This window comes from Cyprinodon variegatus, unplaced genomic scaffold (genome assembly GCF_000732505.1).
Source record: "Cyprinodon variegatus isolate N-32 unplaced genomic scaffold, C_variegatus-1.0 Scaffold1023, whole genome shotgun sequence".
Lineage (NCBI taxonomy): Eukaryota > Metazoa > Chordata > Actinopteri > Cyprinodontiformes > Cyprinodontidae > Cyprinodon > Cyprinodon variegatus.
The window spans coordinates 19,930-35,084 of record NW_015151476.1 but is presented as its reverse complement, the minus strand read 5'-3'; the positions used below and the strand labels follow the sequence as shown (position 1 = coordinate 35,084).

At 36.4% G+C, this 15,155-nt stretch overlaps 2 protein-coding genes across 2 annotated transcripts in view; one reads left to right on the top strand and one right to left on the bottom strand.

The window, feature by feature from the left end:
- The window catches only part of LOC107100888 (nectin-4-like), a 44,296-nt gene extending 39,913 nt beyond the window's left edge, over positions 1-4,383 (top strand). The window contains exons 10-11 of the mRNA XM_015399554.1: positions 1,672-1,869; positions 3,613-4,383. Of these exons, the coding sequence (XP_015255040.1) occupies positions 1,672-1,869; positions 3,613-3,909 (495 nt within the window). The 3' untranslated portion in view covers positions 3,910-4,383. The remainder of the gene's footprint in view (positions 1-1,671; positions 1,870-3,612) is intronic.
- A 6,068-nt stretch (positions 4,384-10,451) lies between these two features.
- LOC107100881 (zinc finger protein 37-like) lies at positions 10,452-13,705 on the bottom strand. Its single transcript, XM_015399544.1, has 2 exons — positions 13,260-13,705; positions 10,452-11,809 (listed from the first exon to the last, which is right to left on the bottom strand). Exons 1-2 carry the CDS (start codon positions 13,555-13,557, stop codon positions 10,917-10,919), a joined length of 1,191 nt encoding a protein of 396 aa, XP_015255030.1. The 5' UTR covers positions 13,558-13,705; the 3' UTR covers positions 10,452-10,916.
- Between the last annotated feature and the right edge of the window lie 1,450 nt (positions 13,706-15,155).

The following is a 15,155-nucleotide window of genomic DNA, read 5'->3' as shown; positions in this document are numbered from 1 at the left end:
TTACTAAGCTAAGCTGAGCCAAAAGGAACAAGTAAGTAGCAGCTTTCTAGAAATGTAATGGAGTAGAAAGTACGACAATTGACTTTGAAGTGTAGCGTAGTGAAAGTTACAAGTAACCCTCTAAAAATTTATCAAAAAAGTACTTAACTATAATAATCCAGTACATTTACTTTGTTTCTTTCAACCACTTCATCCAAGGCTCATACATTAATAGTTCATAAGATAAAGATTTAAATTGTGGGATCTAGAAGAAATGCTGCATGACAACATTAACCTAGAGACCTAGCAAACCAGCACCATAATGTGGGATTTAAAAACACTAGTATATGCCAGAGTGGTGTGCAGCTTCTTTCTACTTGATGCAAAAGATCTAAATAGGCATCATTTGGTTGGAATTGTTTAAGCCTTTATAACTATGTGACTAAAAAACTTTATTTTAGTGCGACATGCAGCAGTTGTCTGCAGCTGGAAGCATCACTCTCCTCCTCATCAAGTTTTAGGGTTAAACTTCCATACTATAATATAGCGGTCAAAAAGTTCTGTTATTAAGGCACCAGCTATCACACCACTAAAAACTAGCCACAATTATTTACACTGTTTTGGCCAAAATGATAAATCAACTAATTCTGGGTAAACATGCAGCAGAAAATATATGTTTTATTTAATTTTTTACTTTGAAAAGTTTACAGAAGAATCACAATTAAATCATTGCAGTGTAACACATTTACTTTACCCAACAATGCTTTCTATTGAATCGATGATCCGGCTGTCGAGCTACACTGGAAAAAATTGAAATCTAGATAAGTAATTTTTTCTTAAAATAGGTGCATTTGTTCTTGGATTGGTGAGATAAAAGAGACATTTTGCCAATGGAACAAGATAATTAATACTTAAAATAAGAAAACACAATTGCATTGTCTTATTTCAAGTGCATATAAACTAATTATCGTATTTTAAGAGTAAAAATACTAATTTCATTGGCAAACTATTTCATTTACCTACTCAAATTAAGGGTAAATACACTTAATTTCAGAAATGTTTTGCTTATTTCTAGATCGTTTTTCCAGCGTATCGTCCATGGGATGATCTGTGTATGATCCTTCTATTTTTCATTCTCAGATTCCTTCCCTCAAAGCAAGTTTTTTCATTGAATAATAATGCTGGGGTAAAAAGTGTTTATAATAAAGAAGCAGTTATCGGAGCATGAGGAGAAACTCATCCTCCACACATATTTTAATTCAAGATAAAAGATATTCGGAGAAAGTATGAGTTCACACTAAATCATTTAATCTACTGATAGTAAGCTGCTTCTAATCTACTTGACAGATTTCTATTTTTGTTTTGGCAGTGTTTTGCTTTTATGTAACAGATCTGCTAAAAGCTAAGTCTAATAGTTTTTTAGAAAGTTATTTAAATGAGAGAATACAGAGTATTATTAGAGAACATTAGTGACACTTATCAGGTATACAGAAGTGGTATAAAGCTAGGTTCGGCTGTAAATAACCATTAAACATATCTAAATATTGACTGGTGTTTGGGTTGTTTCTCTAAATTTTATAAAATACATTAAAGTTGGTGTTTTTAATGTGCGAACTGTTGTTAAACTCAAGATTTATGAATGTTTCAGCAGTTGGTGTATCTGTGTTATAACTTCCACCTCCCTGTCTGCAGGACCGCACCGCCCACAGGTGCAGCCAGTCCACTTTGGCTGAGAGGTGGGGACCCGCAGCGGATGTAACGTGGGATGAATGCGGGCGTCCCGTCGTCTGGAACGTTGAAACAGAGAGCATGAGAGTCAGTGAGACGAACAGAGAGAAGGAGCGTAGGAAAAAGGTGGAGTCCAATGTGAAGAGCAGCAACATGTCGCTGGTAGGAGTCACACCTGAGACTTTAGACTGAAATGTAGTTTTGTTTATAGATGGTTTGATAGAGATGAGGTGGGAAGACAGTCGCAGACAAAGAACAAATTTCTCCAGATTTTTTTTACAATTGGATGTTTCAAACAAGCTTTCAATTCGATAAAGAAACAATTCAGCATGCAGTTTTAAAAGAATAATCTAGTTTACAAAAGAAAATGTGTCAATCAACCTGGCCCTATGTGCAAAGCAAAAACATTAAATAGACTAAAATATAAACTCTAAAATTAAACATTTGTAGTTCTAAAACGGTTTGCTAATTTGCTTTGTAGGGCTACAACTAACAATTTATTCTGTCGATTATTTGTTCAATTAATCGATTAATAATTTGAAAGCAAAAGGTTCCTTAAAGAAGACTTTTTGAGAAATTAAACCAACTGAAAATAAAGATTTTAGTTCTGGATAGAGCATACTGACAGATGCAAAGATTTTCATCCTAAATGCAAAATATTTATATATTTTTTTTACTATTGTGGTATAATTGTTGCTCAAGGTGGGTTGACCTGTTTTAGAGTCTCTATACTCCAGTTAATGATTAATCCATTACTGAATCAGTTGATGATTATTTCAGTAATCAATTAATCAGATTAATTGTTTCAGCCCTAGTGCATTGAATTGCTGTCCTGCTGCGTCAAACGGGGACGCATCAGCTCAACTTTTGTCTTCGAGGTTTACTGCTACAGTGCAGAATTTATTGTACCAACTATTAAAAAGATCCTAAGTAAGGAAAGTAGCCCCAGAGCATAACAGTGTCATGTTATTTTTCCTAAATGCTTTTCAAATTTATGGCATCTCCTCCAAGGTTTTTGTTGATGAGCAACCTTTTACAGCTGCTTTTTGTATCTCTGCTTCCGTCTCCTTGAACCCCAGTCGGCCTCAGCAGATGGCCGCTCACACTGAGCCTGGTTCTGCTGGAGGTTTCTTCCTGTTAAAAGGGAGTTTTTCCTCTCCACTGTCGCTACAAGCATGCTTAGTCGATGAGTCGATACAATCAATTGTTTTTTACTTAGAAAATTTTGAATCAATTTGACTGTATGATCTGGTTTAATTTTTTTTTTTTTTTTTAGTGTTTGCGGCACTAGTGGCTTGTTTTTTCGATAGTAGGCTCACAGGAAAGGGGGAATGAGGCAGGGGGAGAGACATGCGCAAAGTACCACAGGTCAGATTCAAACCTGGGTCGGCCGCTAACCACTGCACCACCTGCATGCGCAGATGATAATGTTGGTCGTTTTGTGATCCCATGGATAAGTGATTGATGCAAGTCCGTCAGCAACCCCTAACGAGGCTCCCCAACATTTGATATAATCTCAATCTGTAGATAATAGTTTTTGCTGTAGTTTGCAGCAGTCCGAAACTCTTTTTTTTTTTCTTTTTTTTTTTTTACAGTTTGCAGCTTCATTGACTTGATGGCTTTTTTTCTTACCTGTCTCTGTATTTCTTCAGACTGGGGTACTATTACATATTCCTTTTTAAGATCTTTAAGCCACCTTCATATTGTCAGACAGGATCTGTTTAAGTGATCTTTATACAGATTTTGCAATAATCCGTTTTTGATTGTGACTAGTGAAAATTAACCAAAAAATGAGCTAAAACCTAATGAGGAAACAATGAAAATCAGGAGACATTTAGGAGTAATGAGGAAGATATTTCTACCCCCTACTGTATATTTTATTCCTTTTTGTGTTATTTCTTCCAGGATTCTGGTCTTCCTTCATCTCTGGTTCCCCTGAAGAATCAGCAGGATGAAGCTAACGGTTGTAAGGAGCCTGACCTGGGCCACCTGCAGGAAGGTGGCTCCCTACCAGAAGACGACTCGATGCCTGAATCGTCCACAACAGATGGGCAGGAGGATTCTGATGGAAATAGTTCCCAGCACCTTTCGAAGACTCTCAGCAAAATGTTTTATGCCAGAAACGGGGTCCTGAGGCCCATCGAGAGACCCACTGCCATTTTGCTGCAAAGCAACCAATATTACAGACCGCAGATTATCTGAACCTCAGACTTTCTATCATCATTTGAACATGTGGAAAACCTGCTGGCCTTCCTGCACTGACAGACTGTGATTTTTGAATGACCAAGTATTTAACTTTTATGAAACAGAACACTAAAAAGGACAATTGCAGGTGTTGTTTAAGCTCCATGAATTCCCGTCCATCACAGCAAACGGTTGCTTTCTCATTTAGCTTTACCTCTGCCCCCAAACTGCCCATAGAAAGAGGTGATTGCAGTTACATCTGCTTGTTTTAGAGTCTTTTAGTAGCTGGAATATGTTATCTTAAGAATGTATTTTTAATAACAATAAGCCTCTGCATTAGTGCTAGGCTTAAATATGGGCAATGTGGCTTCCTGCCCAGGGCAACGTTCTAAAATGGGGAGGCACCGGCACTCCAAAGAAAGAGGGAAAAGAAATAGTTCCGTCCGTTGGACTTCCAGCTGGTTTTCTGTTGCTAATTTGCATGTGAAATAAAAAAAAATGGGCTACATGTTTTGCACAATGAAGGCCCTGCAGCAAAAAAAAAAAAAAGGGCTGTTCACTACAAGAGGTTGATAAAAGGGCTTTTTCATTATTCATCAATTTTCCAAGTTTTATATTGAAACTAAGTTAGAAAAAACGAATTTACTGGATTAATCAAGATAAATCAGAGATTATTTGAAGTGTAGTTTAAGGATCGCTCTACTGTTGCTCTGCAAAAACATGAAGCATTCCCCCTTTTTTTTTATGAGGAATTTGAGAAGCTTCTGAAGGTTTACTTTTGGATAAGCTTTACAAATAATGAAATAATAAACCTTTTAGCCGATCAGCATCAGATTATTAGGTTATTATGTTACACAAATGGAGATTAGATTGCCGTTTGGTAGTCTGGATGTACTGATCAGATATGGGTAAAAGATTTTTTTCTGCAAGGAATAATACTCTGACGACTTTATTATATCATAACTTTAATCTCATAAAATTCTTATTTCTTTCTGGTAATATTATGAGAATAAAGTCATAAGAGAATGACTTTATTCTCCTTAATGCTTTCTTCTTTTAGTCTCGCCCTAATGCTCCGTTATAGTTTCCCAATCAGCCACCTTTTCAGTCGATCAAGTTGAAAATCAGCACTTACAAAAACCACTGTAATTAACGAGTGTTTATTCTATTTCTTTTTTGTTTGTTTCTCAAAATCATAATTTTAAATGGTATAAATGAGATTTTATAACTAATAATCATACTATGCATAATATAATATAGTAAAACCAAGAATAATTGCTTCTTTTATGTGTTAAAATAAAATGTATTTATACATTTTGTACAAATAGAAAGAAATTAGATCATTTTTCTAGCCTGAGCCTCTAGTTTACTACACAGTCATGGAAATAATTATTACATGCCCTTTGTTTTTCTCAATTTTTCATCATACAGGTATGTTATCTGAATAATGCAATGAACAAAAAAGAGAAAACAAAGATGGTTTAAGGATTTTTTTTTTCTGACTGTATTTACTATTACATAAACTATAGTCTTTAATGTAAATAATTAGCTAAATGTAAATGCTTTGTTTTTCTATGGGTTAAACAGGTTTTGAAAGCAAGTTTTTTTTCCTTAAAATATCCGTTTTGAATTGTGTACAGGATGCAATTTTCCCCCTGCAGAATAAAAGCAGTGTTACTGACTTTGCAATCAGCAGTCATGATGCCAATGACTCATAGGTGTGTCTGCATGAGAAACATCAACAGCTACCTGCAGGAACCAAAGGCTAAAAGGAGGATCTGGGATCAAAAGACTCATCTGGAGGAAAATGTTTTTGTCTGGATTTAATGGGGCAGAACTGGAAAACATGGCCGACTGTAAAATGATCACTGATAAGCGGCTGGAGGTTTTATTTACTATGAAGAAGCTCTGTGGATACAGTGGAAGTTGTTTTTATGTCTTCATGTGAAACTTTCATTAAAATGACACCGTATGGGATTTTAAACATAGTCAATAAGAGGCTGTTAAATTGCACTGTGGTTCTGTCTCATCATTTTCCATTTAATGAAGCTGTTTATTTAATATACACGCATCACAGGTTATTGATTCACCTAAGAAGTTACATAATTGACTGCAGGTTGGGTGGTGAAAAACAATAAAGACGAAGCAGCAAGATGACCTTTTAGCTTTATGTGAAATAGTCCATTGACGTCTATAGAAATGCTAAACCTTTTCTCTATAGTGCACCCACTTTAATCTGCTTCAGTAGGAATAAAGGTGAAACCTCAAACCACATGGGCTCCTACGTGAGGTGGTTACTCCAAATTTCCTGCTGATCCACACAAACTCCACTAGATAAATCCGTCTTCAATGTAGAGCTTTTAAATGGTCATTAGGATATAAACCCCTGTACTACTTAACCTCAGGTCTATCCTGCATGCAGGCAACCTAGTGGTTAAGGCATAGAGCTTGGAATTGTGAGGTTATAAGTTCAAAACCCACTCCCACAGACTCCACTCTGGGTCTCTGAGTGAGACCCTTAACCCCTGATTGCTCCCTGGGTGCCACACAATGGCAGCCCCCTGCTCCCCAAGGGGATGGCTTAAAATGCAGAGGTAAATTTCTCCAATGTGAGATCTATAAAGTTAAATTATTATCATTTCATCCCTGCCTCAAAGGCTTCTTTTAATATTATCATTATTATGGATCCTTTATTTATACAGGCTAGTCCCTACAGAGGTAAATTTCAATAACGTTTAATTATTATTAGAGGCTTTTAAAGTCATGAACTGCACTAAAAGGCCATTATTTCCAGGAAATATTGGTCCAATATATGCAGATGTGTGAGGAAATACCACCTTCATTTAAAATGATATACAGTATTTCCAGTCTTTATAAAGAATTAGGAGTTGTTTCAATATAAAGGAGGAAAATATTGATCCTGCCTGGTTAATCAATGGATTAATAAGCGTAATATTGAAATAAATGAAATACCTTTAGCCTTCAAAGCCACTGGGCTTTAAAAAAATTTTTCTTGAGTATTCCCATTTTTTAAAAATCAATTTAAACACAATATTCCATGCATTTGAGCATTTAAGTTTTTTTTTATAAAAAAAACCCCCAAAGCTATCAGAGCATGGGTGGCTACTGCTGTTACATTTTTTTGTGTGTCTTTGGTACCAGATTAGATAAAAATGAATTCCTTAAAAAGTATTTGACCTTTTTAAACGTGACTAGAAAAATCTAGAAAACGCTATCTTTGCTGTAAGCCAAGTAGGGGACATGTTAAAGAATATCTCAGTAAATACTTGGAATTTATTTCTGTTCATAGAAATAGAACCCATTTAATCCAACTTTTACATCACAGTGAGTTACTGTAAACAGTTCTGTTAAAGTCTACAGTGAAGGTCTGTTTTACAGCGGGGAGACGTGGAGTTCCTATCCCAGGGTTTCTGCTGGTCTTTAAAAATCATTAGAAGTCATTAAATTATTATTTTTAAAATTACTAGTTTTTTTTTAAATAATCTTAATTGGCATTAAAATTCATTAAATGTGATTACTGTGGCATTTAAAATGCTTTATTTAAAAAAAAAAAAAAATATATATATATATATATAAGAACAATTTCATCAGATATATTATATTGCAATATATTTTTGCGGAAGGGGAAACCGAGAGGATGGGAAAATGCTAATTTCAACAAAAGTGGCTGGAAAACGAGGATTTCGGGATATTGCTGTCCGTCGCTGGTAAAGATGATGGATATTTTATATATATATATATATATATAGTTACTCATTTCTGTATAAACGCTTTATACTATTTTTTCCAACTTAACCTTTAATTTGAAAACATTGAAAGAGTTATTTTTAGCCAATCAAAAATAAAAGGTCATTGACCCATGTACAGCGCTTCAGTTCAAGTCCAGCACTAGTTTACAGTCATGATTGCAGGAATGAAAAGTCTTTTTCCACACATCACTCCCTCCATACTGTGCTGGTAAGTGTAATTAGTCCTAATTTAGCACCATCAGAGTTCCAGCTTTGTTTGCAGGGGCAGGTTTCAGTGAATGGCCATTTTCTTATAGCCAGCTTCTAAAGAGCAGCACACATCTGCATTAAAACGGAATAAATTACTATTTAAATATGTGCTGAAAACTGCAATCAAGTAAAGACAAGAAGAATGAAGTGTAAATTGAAAGAAATTGAAATACTGGTGCATTTTTTAGAACAGCTGCAGCAAAGTTCTTGGTCTTTTTGCATGGAGTTTGCATGTTCTCGCTATGGATGCATATAGGTTCTCTCCAGGACCCTACTGGGGGCTTTTTAACTGCTATTAGTGTGTTTTTCTGCGATGGACTGGAAACCTGCCCTTGGTGAACCCACCGCCGCCCATCCAGTGATCATGAAGAAGGTAAAGACATTGGATGGATGGATGTTGGAGGTATCAATAGCTGTTATTGGACGAGTCTCCAACTACAGCCACATTAGGTTCTATTTTTCAGAAAATCCAACATATCTTTTTAGAAATATTTAGTTTTGTTCTACTTCATCACCAAGTGCAGAAACATTAAATGATAGGGGTTATAATGAAATGACATATTCTATCACATTTCTGTTTAAATCTTATTAGATATTGGCATTCTAATCACTGTTTTGGAGTTAGCATGAAATGTACTCAAAATAAACCATAAAATATTTTTTTTTCTTTCATTGAAAGGAAAAAGTAGAACAAACCTCTTGGTTTTACAAAACTTTACCCTGATTTTTTTCTCTTCCATTCATGGAGCCAACACTGCTATCCTACCATTAGCTCTCCTGTCACATAACTGATGTGGTTGTAAGAAGACAAATAGTGAAAAGATTAAAACACCCCCAACATGAACTGTTCTCCCTGCTGCCCTCTAGGAAAGGCTTTGCAGCATCCGCTGCAGGTTCTGCAACAGCTTTTTCCCACTGCCACCAGGCTGTTGAATGCCAAACTGGACTCTGCATCATTGTTTTTGCACTACCAATGTGACTGAAACTTTTATCCTTTTAAACAGAACCCATTTATACCATTATTTAAACTGGTTTCTTTTTTTTGTCCAACTTTGTGTATGACCTGATCACTGCTACACCTTATATTGGTAATATTTATCTTACTCCAACTACAATATCATAACACTGTTGTAAGCTGTATGCAACACAATTTTGTTTTTTATACACTCTGTGCATAAAAAAATGACAATAAGGTTTAAGTCTAAAAGTTACATTTTGTGGAGAAAATGACAGTGATACCTAAGGACAGGTGGTCCTTTTATTAAAAAAACAAACAAACTAATATCTTTCAAGCATTATACTTCTCATTAAAATAAGGAAATTGTGCCATTTTCTAATAAAGTTGCTGTTGAATCAAATATAATTTCAGTCTAGAGGGACTGAGAGTCCAAAACCTGACCAAGGAACTCTATTATTATATATACTGTAATTTAGCTATTATTTCTTTGTAAGTTTGTCTTTGTGTCTAGTAAGTAGTGATGCGTCCAGCAACACCGATGCATCGCGCCCATTGAACAAATCTGTTTCTTTTCAAGAAAGTCATGTGACCAATACAGTTGTTTCTCATGTATTTTTATCTGTATTGTAATTTTGAGAAGCACTTGGTGACCTCTGTGTCTGTGAAAGGTGCTATATAAATAAACATTACTTATTCAATACAGTTTAGCAATGTGTTGAACGCTTCAAGATGCCTCAATGACCCATCACTATTAGTAGGGGTGTAAATAATAATCGTTTTGTATCGATGCATCGATCCAACAGCCGACGATCCGATGCATCGACACGTCCGCAAGAGTATCGATTCATGTTTTTTTTTCCTCTGGTCTATTTTTATCCATTTGCTCCTGGGCATAATTCTCCTCCCGTGCTGCGGTGGCGCTAAACCTATTTTGCCCTCCTACCTCGCTTCCTGGTTATCCTGCTGCAGCAGTGTGTTGCAGTAAGCTTCACACAGACATTTTTAAATTATGCTCAATATTGAAGCGTGGTCTGTGCTACACTGTGGGTCTAGATACGGCCGAGGCGATGAAGAAGTGGAGGTGAGTTTACCGGTAGTCAGACGACGGATGGACATGAGGGCCAAAGAGAGCGGAGATCCAGGTGGAAAAAGGGTCCCAGCGTTCTCGCGCACCTCGCTCTTCTAGTGGGTCAAACTTCATGAGTTGTTTTCCGCAATTTCGGTCATAAAAACAAAATAAGCCGGCCTCCTGTCCGTGGTGAGCAACAATTTGGGAGAGGAGAAGCGGAGTGTCTGTGGAGGGGGCGGGGACGCCTGGAGCTGAGGTATTGCATTGCACTGATTCAGTGCAGTATTTTTTGATGCAACTTTTCTATTCTGTTATTTGCTGTTGTTTCTAAAAAAACAAACAAATGCATAACGATATTACAGCTTTCATTGATTTATCTCAAATTTGAAACTTTGTTTAGCCTGTAAGGTGTAAAAAAAAAAAAAAAACAATTTACCGATTAATATAATCGAATTGTATCGTGGTGTATTCTTAAATATTGAAAATAATCGAATCGTTGGGTCAGGAAATCGATACTGAATCGAATCGCCATGATGGATGTGATTTACACCCCTAACTTTAAGTAAGTGCAACATAAATAAAAATATGTTTTTGTTTCTTATTTCTGCTTGGGACACCAATGTTAGTTGGAGAATCATCCTACTATGGTGGATTATTTCATAACGTTGTTCCCACCACTTATTAAACTATAATTCAATGTTGTTTTTTCTAAATGTTTTACTGAGGACATACGACTGCATTATCAGATACATTTATTTTAATGCTTTCTACACATCTTAACCAGGGGAGATGATAGAAGGACAAGGTGCTGCAAGTGTTTAAAAGTCTTAATCTAAGAATTAGAGAGAGTTTATTACAGTGGAAGGATCAGTTTGCTTTCCCCTTCACCTCACCAGATATGTCACGGCTATTTTAAAAACAGTTCCACAGTAATAACTGGCTAAAATGTTACAGTAATATGAAAATAAAATCAAATCTTTTAAGAAAGAGCCTCTTTGTGAGTTCGTTGATGAGTTCGCAGGTTACTCCTCTGGGAAAAACTCTTGCCACACATTTCACATGTGTATGGTTTTTCCCCGGTGTGGATCCGCTGGTGGATCTGCAGATGGCTGACGCGGTCAAAGCTTTTTCCGCAGAACGGACAGATGTACCATTTCTCCTTAACGCGCCGACTGGCTACCGTTTTGCACAACTCCGGCTCCTCTAAAACGAACAGTCTACCGTCAGGGTTGTAAGCCGGCACGTTTTTAGTTCGCCACTGTTTTTCTAAAAGGAACCCGACAGACGCTTCTCTGTCTGCGTGGTGCGACGTTTGCTGCCTTGGTTGCGATTGGCTGAAAGTCCCGGGCGCTCTGGATTTACTTAAAGCACATTGAAGCGCCCTGTTCTCCATCATGTGCCGATCAGAATGAGCTGCATCAACTGAGTTGTCAAGTATGTCCAGAGAGTTTTGAATGAGTAAGATTTCTGAGTCTAGATTTTGCGAAAGCTGATTTGATTCTAAAAAACAGTCAGAATCATCTTCTGTGTCGCTGTCTCCCACTCCCACCCAGGGCTGGGCTTCTTTCTCTTGTGGCGCTTCAGCAGAATGTTGGATTCCTTCCACTTCGTGGTGACCTGCTATGCTGCTCCTGGGATTTAAATCCACTTCCTGTTCCACAATCTCAACATCATTGTCCTCCTCCAGCTTCACTACTGAGTCCTCTATGTCTTTATTCTCACTTTCACAGCAGCCCGCCTCACGCTGCTTTGTTCCACTTTGATTAACCTCCATCTGAACAGGTAGTTGTGCTTTGTTATTCCCTGAAGGGTCTGGTTTATCCTGGACGCTCTGATCCGAAGATGATGCCTGGACCGGTTCTACTGAAGGACCTGAAATGAAACAGAATTGTAATTTGTTTTTTAATTAAAAAAATAGAGTTTCATAAAGCAATAAAGGATATGTTATGAGTCTTCTTGGCCAAGCTTAAAAATAATAAACAAATTAATAAAAAAAAAGGACAAAAAAAATCCAACTAAAGCCACAATATTTCCACAATCAGTGATGATGACCTCTGCCAAGGACGTTATGGTTCATCAGTATTTGTCTGTCTTTTCTCATATTACTATAAAACAGGGGTAACCGATTAAAAATCAAATGAAGTTGAGAACAACAATCGTTCATTTTGGTATATAGACAATTTCCTGACCCACATATTTTATAAAACACCTGAACTGACCGTTTTTGTTTTTTTTATGGCTTAATGAGAGCAGTGTGCTTTAGGCTGCCCTGCAAGGCTTTAAACCTGGGTTTAAATGGAGACAAAGACATTCTAAAGCCATTCCAGGCTCATTCTTGAGCTTATATATTCCTAAAAACTAAGACCGTATGTTTAATGCAAACTATTGGTACCTCAACATACCAGGAAGCTCATTTCTCATCTCGATCAAAATATTTTATTTGTACTAATAGGCTTAAAAGTTTCATCAAATCCAGTGAAAACGCCCAAGAGCGCCTCTTACTACTTCATAAGAAACTTCTCATCTCAGGCTTGGATGAAGAGATGCTGAGTTTGGAAGCAGAGAACAAACCTATTTAATATAATCCATGTATGATCCTAGTTATCAATGCTACAAACATCCACAAAAAAAAGAAGAAAATATTTGGGCAGAAACTGAACTGGCTGGATGATGAGGATTTTTTTAATATGTTAAATTAAATTAAAGTGTTCATTTCTGCATGTTTTGCTCCTGAATTTAATAATAATATAGCACATGCTATATTATTATTAAGTCGGAGCGGAGCAAGACGGGAAGAACAGCGGAGGCTGTAGGTGCTGCTTTGCGCAGGAGATCTGTCTTTTAGTCGATAGCTCTAATAAAAAAACAAAACAAAAAAAAAAACGTAAAAACTGACAGAGAGCTCTAAAGCTGTAGTCCAGAGGGGATTCATCACAACTAAATAGTGAAAAGGAGGATTTAAAATTAACACCCTGATGAGAAATTTGATCTAGGTGGGTGGGACCTGGAACAATGTTTTAAAGGCAATTTTTTCCATTTATTCTGATATTTAAAAATAGCTCTTAGGGAAATTGGGGCTTTTAACTGCAAAAACCCAACAGAAGAAAAAATAAAAAAAAATAACTAACAAATGACTGACATATATTTCCATGTATGTAATGAATCTACACATTATTTTAACCCTTAGGATTAAATCATTGCAACAAATGAACAGGGTTTTCTAAATTACAGCTGCACTGTAGTAATAAATTCTTGGTACAGTAAATAAAAACCCCAATGGAAGCATTTACTAAATAGATGCAGGTTTAGCTGTAGTTCCAACCTTCAGCGCCAGGGGGCAGTAGATTGTTTTGGTGTTCTCTCCTCGGTAAAGATGAGGACTTATTAGCAGCTTGCGAAACAGCCGTGAAACGCTCTTTTTCCAGTGACATCAGTTTTCTGTTCAGGGCTTTAATTTCGCTCTCTCTGCGGAGGAGCTCCACCTGGACCACCGCGAACCCGTCCTCCCACAGTTTGCTGATCTCCATAACGGCCGCTTTAGCCAGCATCTCCATTATGGAGGTTAGCTTGCTCTGGAAAGCCACACTGTTACTGCTGCTACTGCTGCTGCTGGTAGCCATGTTGCTCCGTCCCGCTGCCTCCGCTGGCTGAAGCGACGTCAGTGGGCGCTCACTGGGCCACAACAAACCCCACAGGATGAACTGACTGTAGAGGGTCACATTAGGAGGACTGAGGCTAATTCATGGTAGTGTAGTACAATAGAAACAGGAAACGGCCACGGTCACGTGCATCTGATCTCCGGCCGCTCCTGATTGGCTAAAATCTCTGACGTTCTCGTAGTGCGTGCGTCTTTATTATTATTACGTATTTTTATTGCAATAAATAAATCTGTTTATATATATTTATAAACAGATTTATTTATATATATTATCGATCTATTGGCAAATATACAATATCTATATTATATATCTACATCTATCTATCTATCTATCTATCTATCTATCTATCTATCTATCTATCTATCTATCTATCTATCTATCTATCTATCTATCTACATTTTTCTTGATCATTAAGTGCATGGATAATGTTCATGTTTTATGTTATTACTTATTACACCCACTTCATAGTTTTAACAGTATTTTTATATAACAAAGTAGTAGGGATGCATGTTATAAAAGCACAGATAAATGCCCATGTGTTTATAATTTCAGAACCACCTATAGCAACAATTTTATGTTGTAAATCTGTTTAGGTCCTGTAACCTCCATATCCTCCGTAAAAAGTCAGATTTAAAGTTTACATTTAGAGAAACGGCAGATTTGCTTACATAGATTGGATGGAGAAGCTGGATGTTCTTCAACTTTTAAGTTATATGACAGATCTTTCAGTAAATTTCTGCATTTCACCGGACTGGGCAATTCTAACTCTTCTTTCATTTAAAACCAGAGGTCGGGCTGTACAATTTAAATCATCCTTTTAGAGTGTGCAACTTTTTTGAAGCTCTAACAAGTTATCTTATAGTTTTGCCCTGTACTTAGCTCCAAGATCTTCCCTGTCTCTATTGACGCATCTTTCACCATGTTTCATGGTCAGAGCCCATCTTTCACATGCTAGTTTACAATTAAAAAGAGAATTTTGATAAAAAGTAAATCTTGGTCTCATGTTTTATTTGGAAGATTAACAGTAGACATTGCGTTGGAGTGGATGGGCTTATGAACTTAACTCCAGAGTTACCTAATATGGATTTTGAGAGGTTTTCTTCAACAATTGCGGTGCATTTTTCTCCATTTACCTGTATTCCCATGAAGTTTATACATGTCATGATGCCGCTACCAGCATCTTTCTCAATATACACTATATTCCCATATAAATGATCCAAGATGTTTTATCGGTTCTTTTTGTTTTAATCTTAATATATTCATAAAAGTTTTATAAATAAGTTGCACAAACTGCAAAAAAAATATATCTTAATGCAATAATATCATAATCATGCAAAACAAGCTGGCATTGTTTGTATGATAATTTTGTTATTTGTATCTATTTACGCTGCAAATGTTTTTAAATGTGGCTTATATTTTTTTCTGTAAATGATAGAAGTGCTGAAATTGTCTTGTTATACTCTCAAAACAATGTATGATTTTTCTCTTTTCAGCTATGTATGTTTTTTCCAACTAGATATTGCTCATTATATATATATATATATATATATATATATATA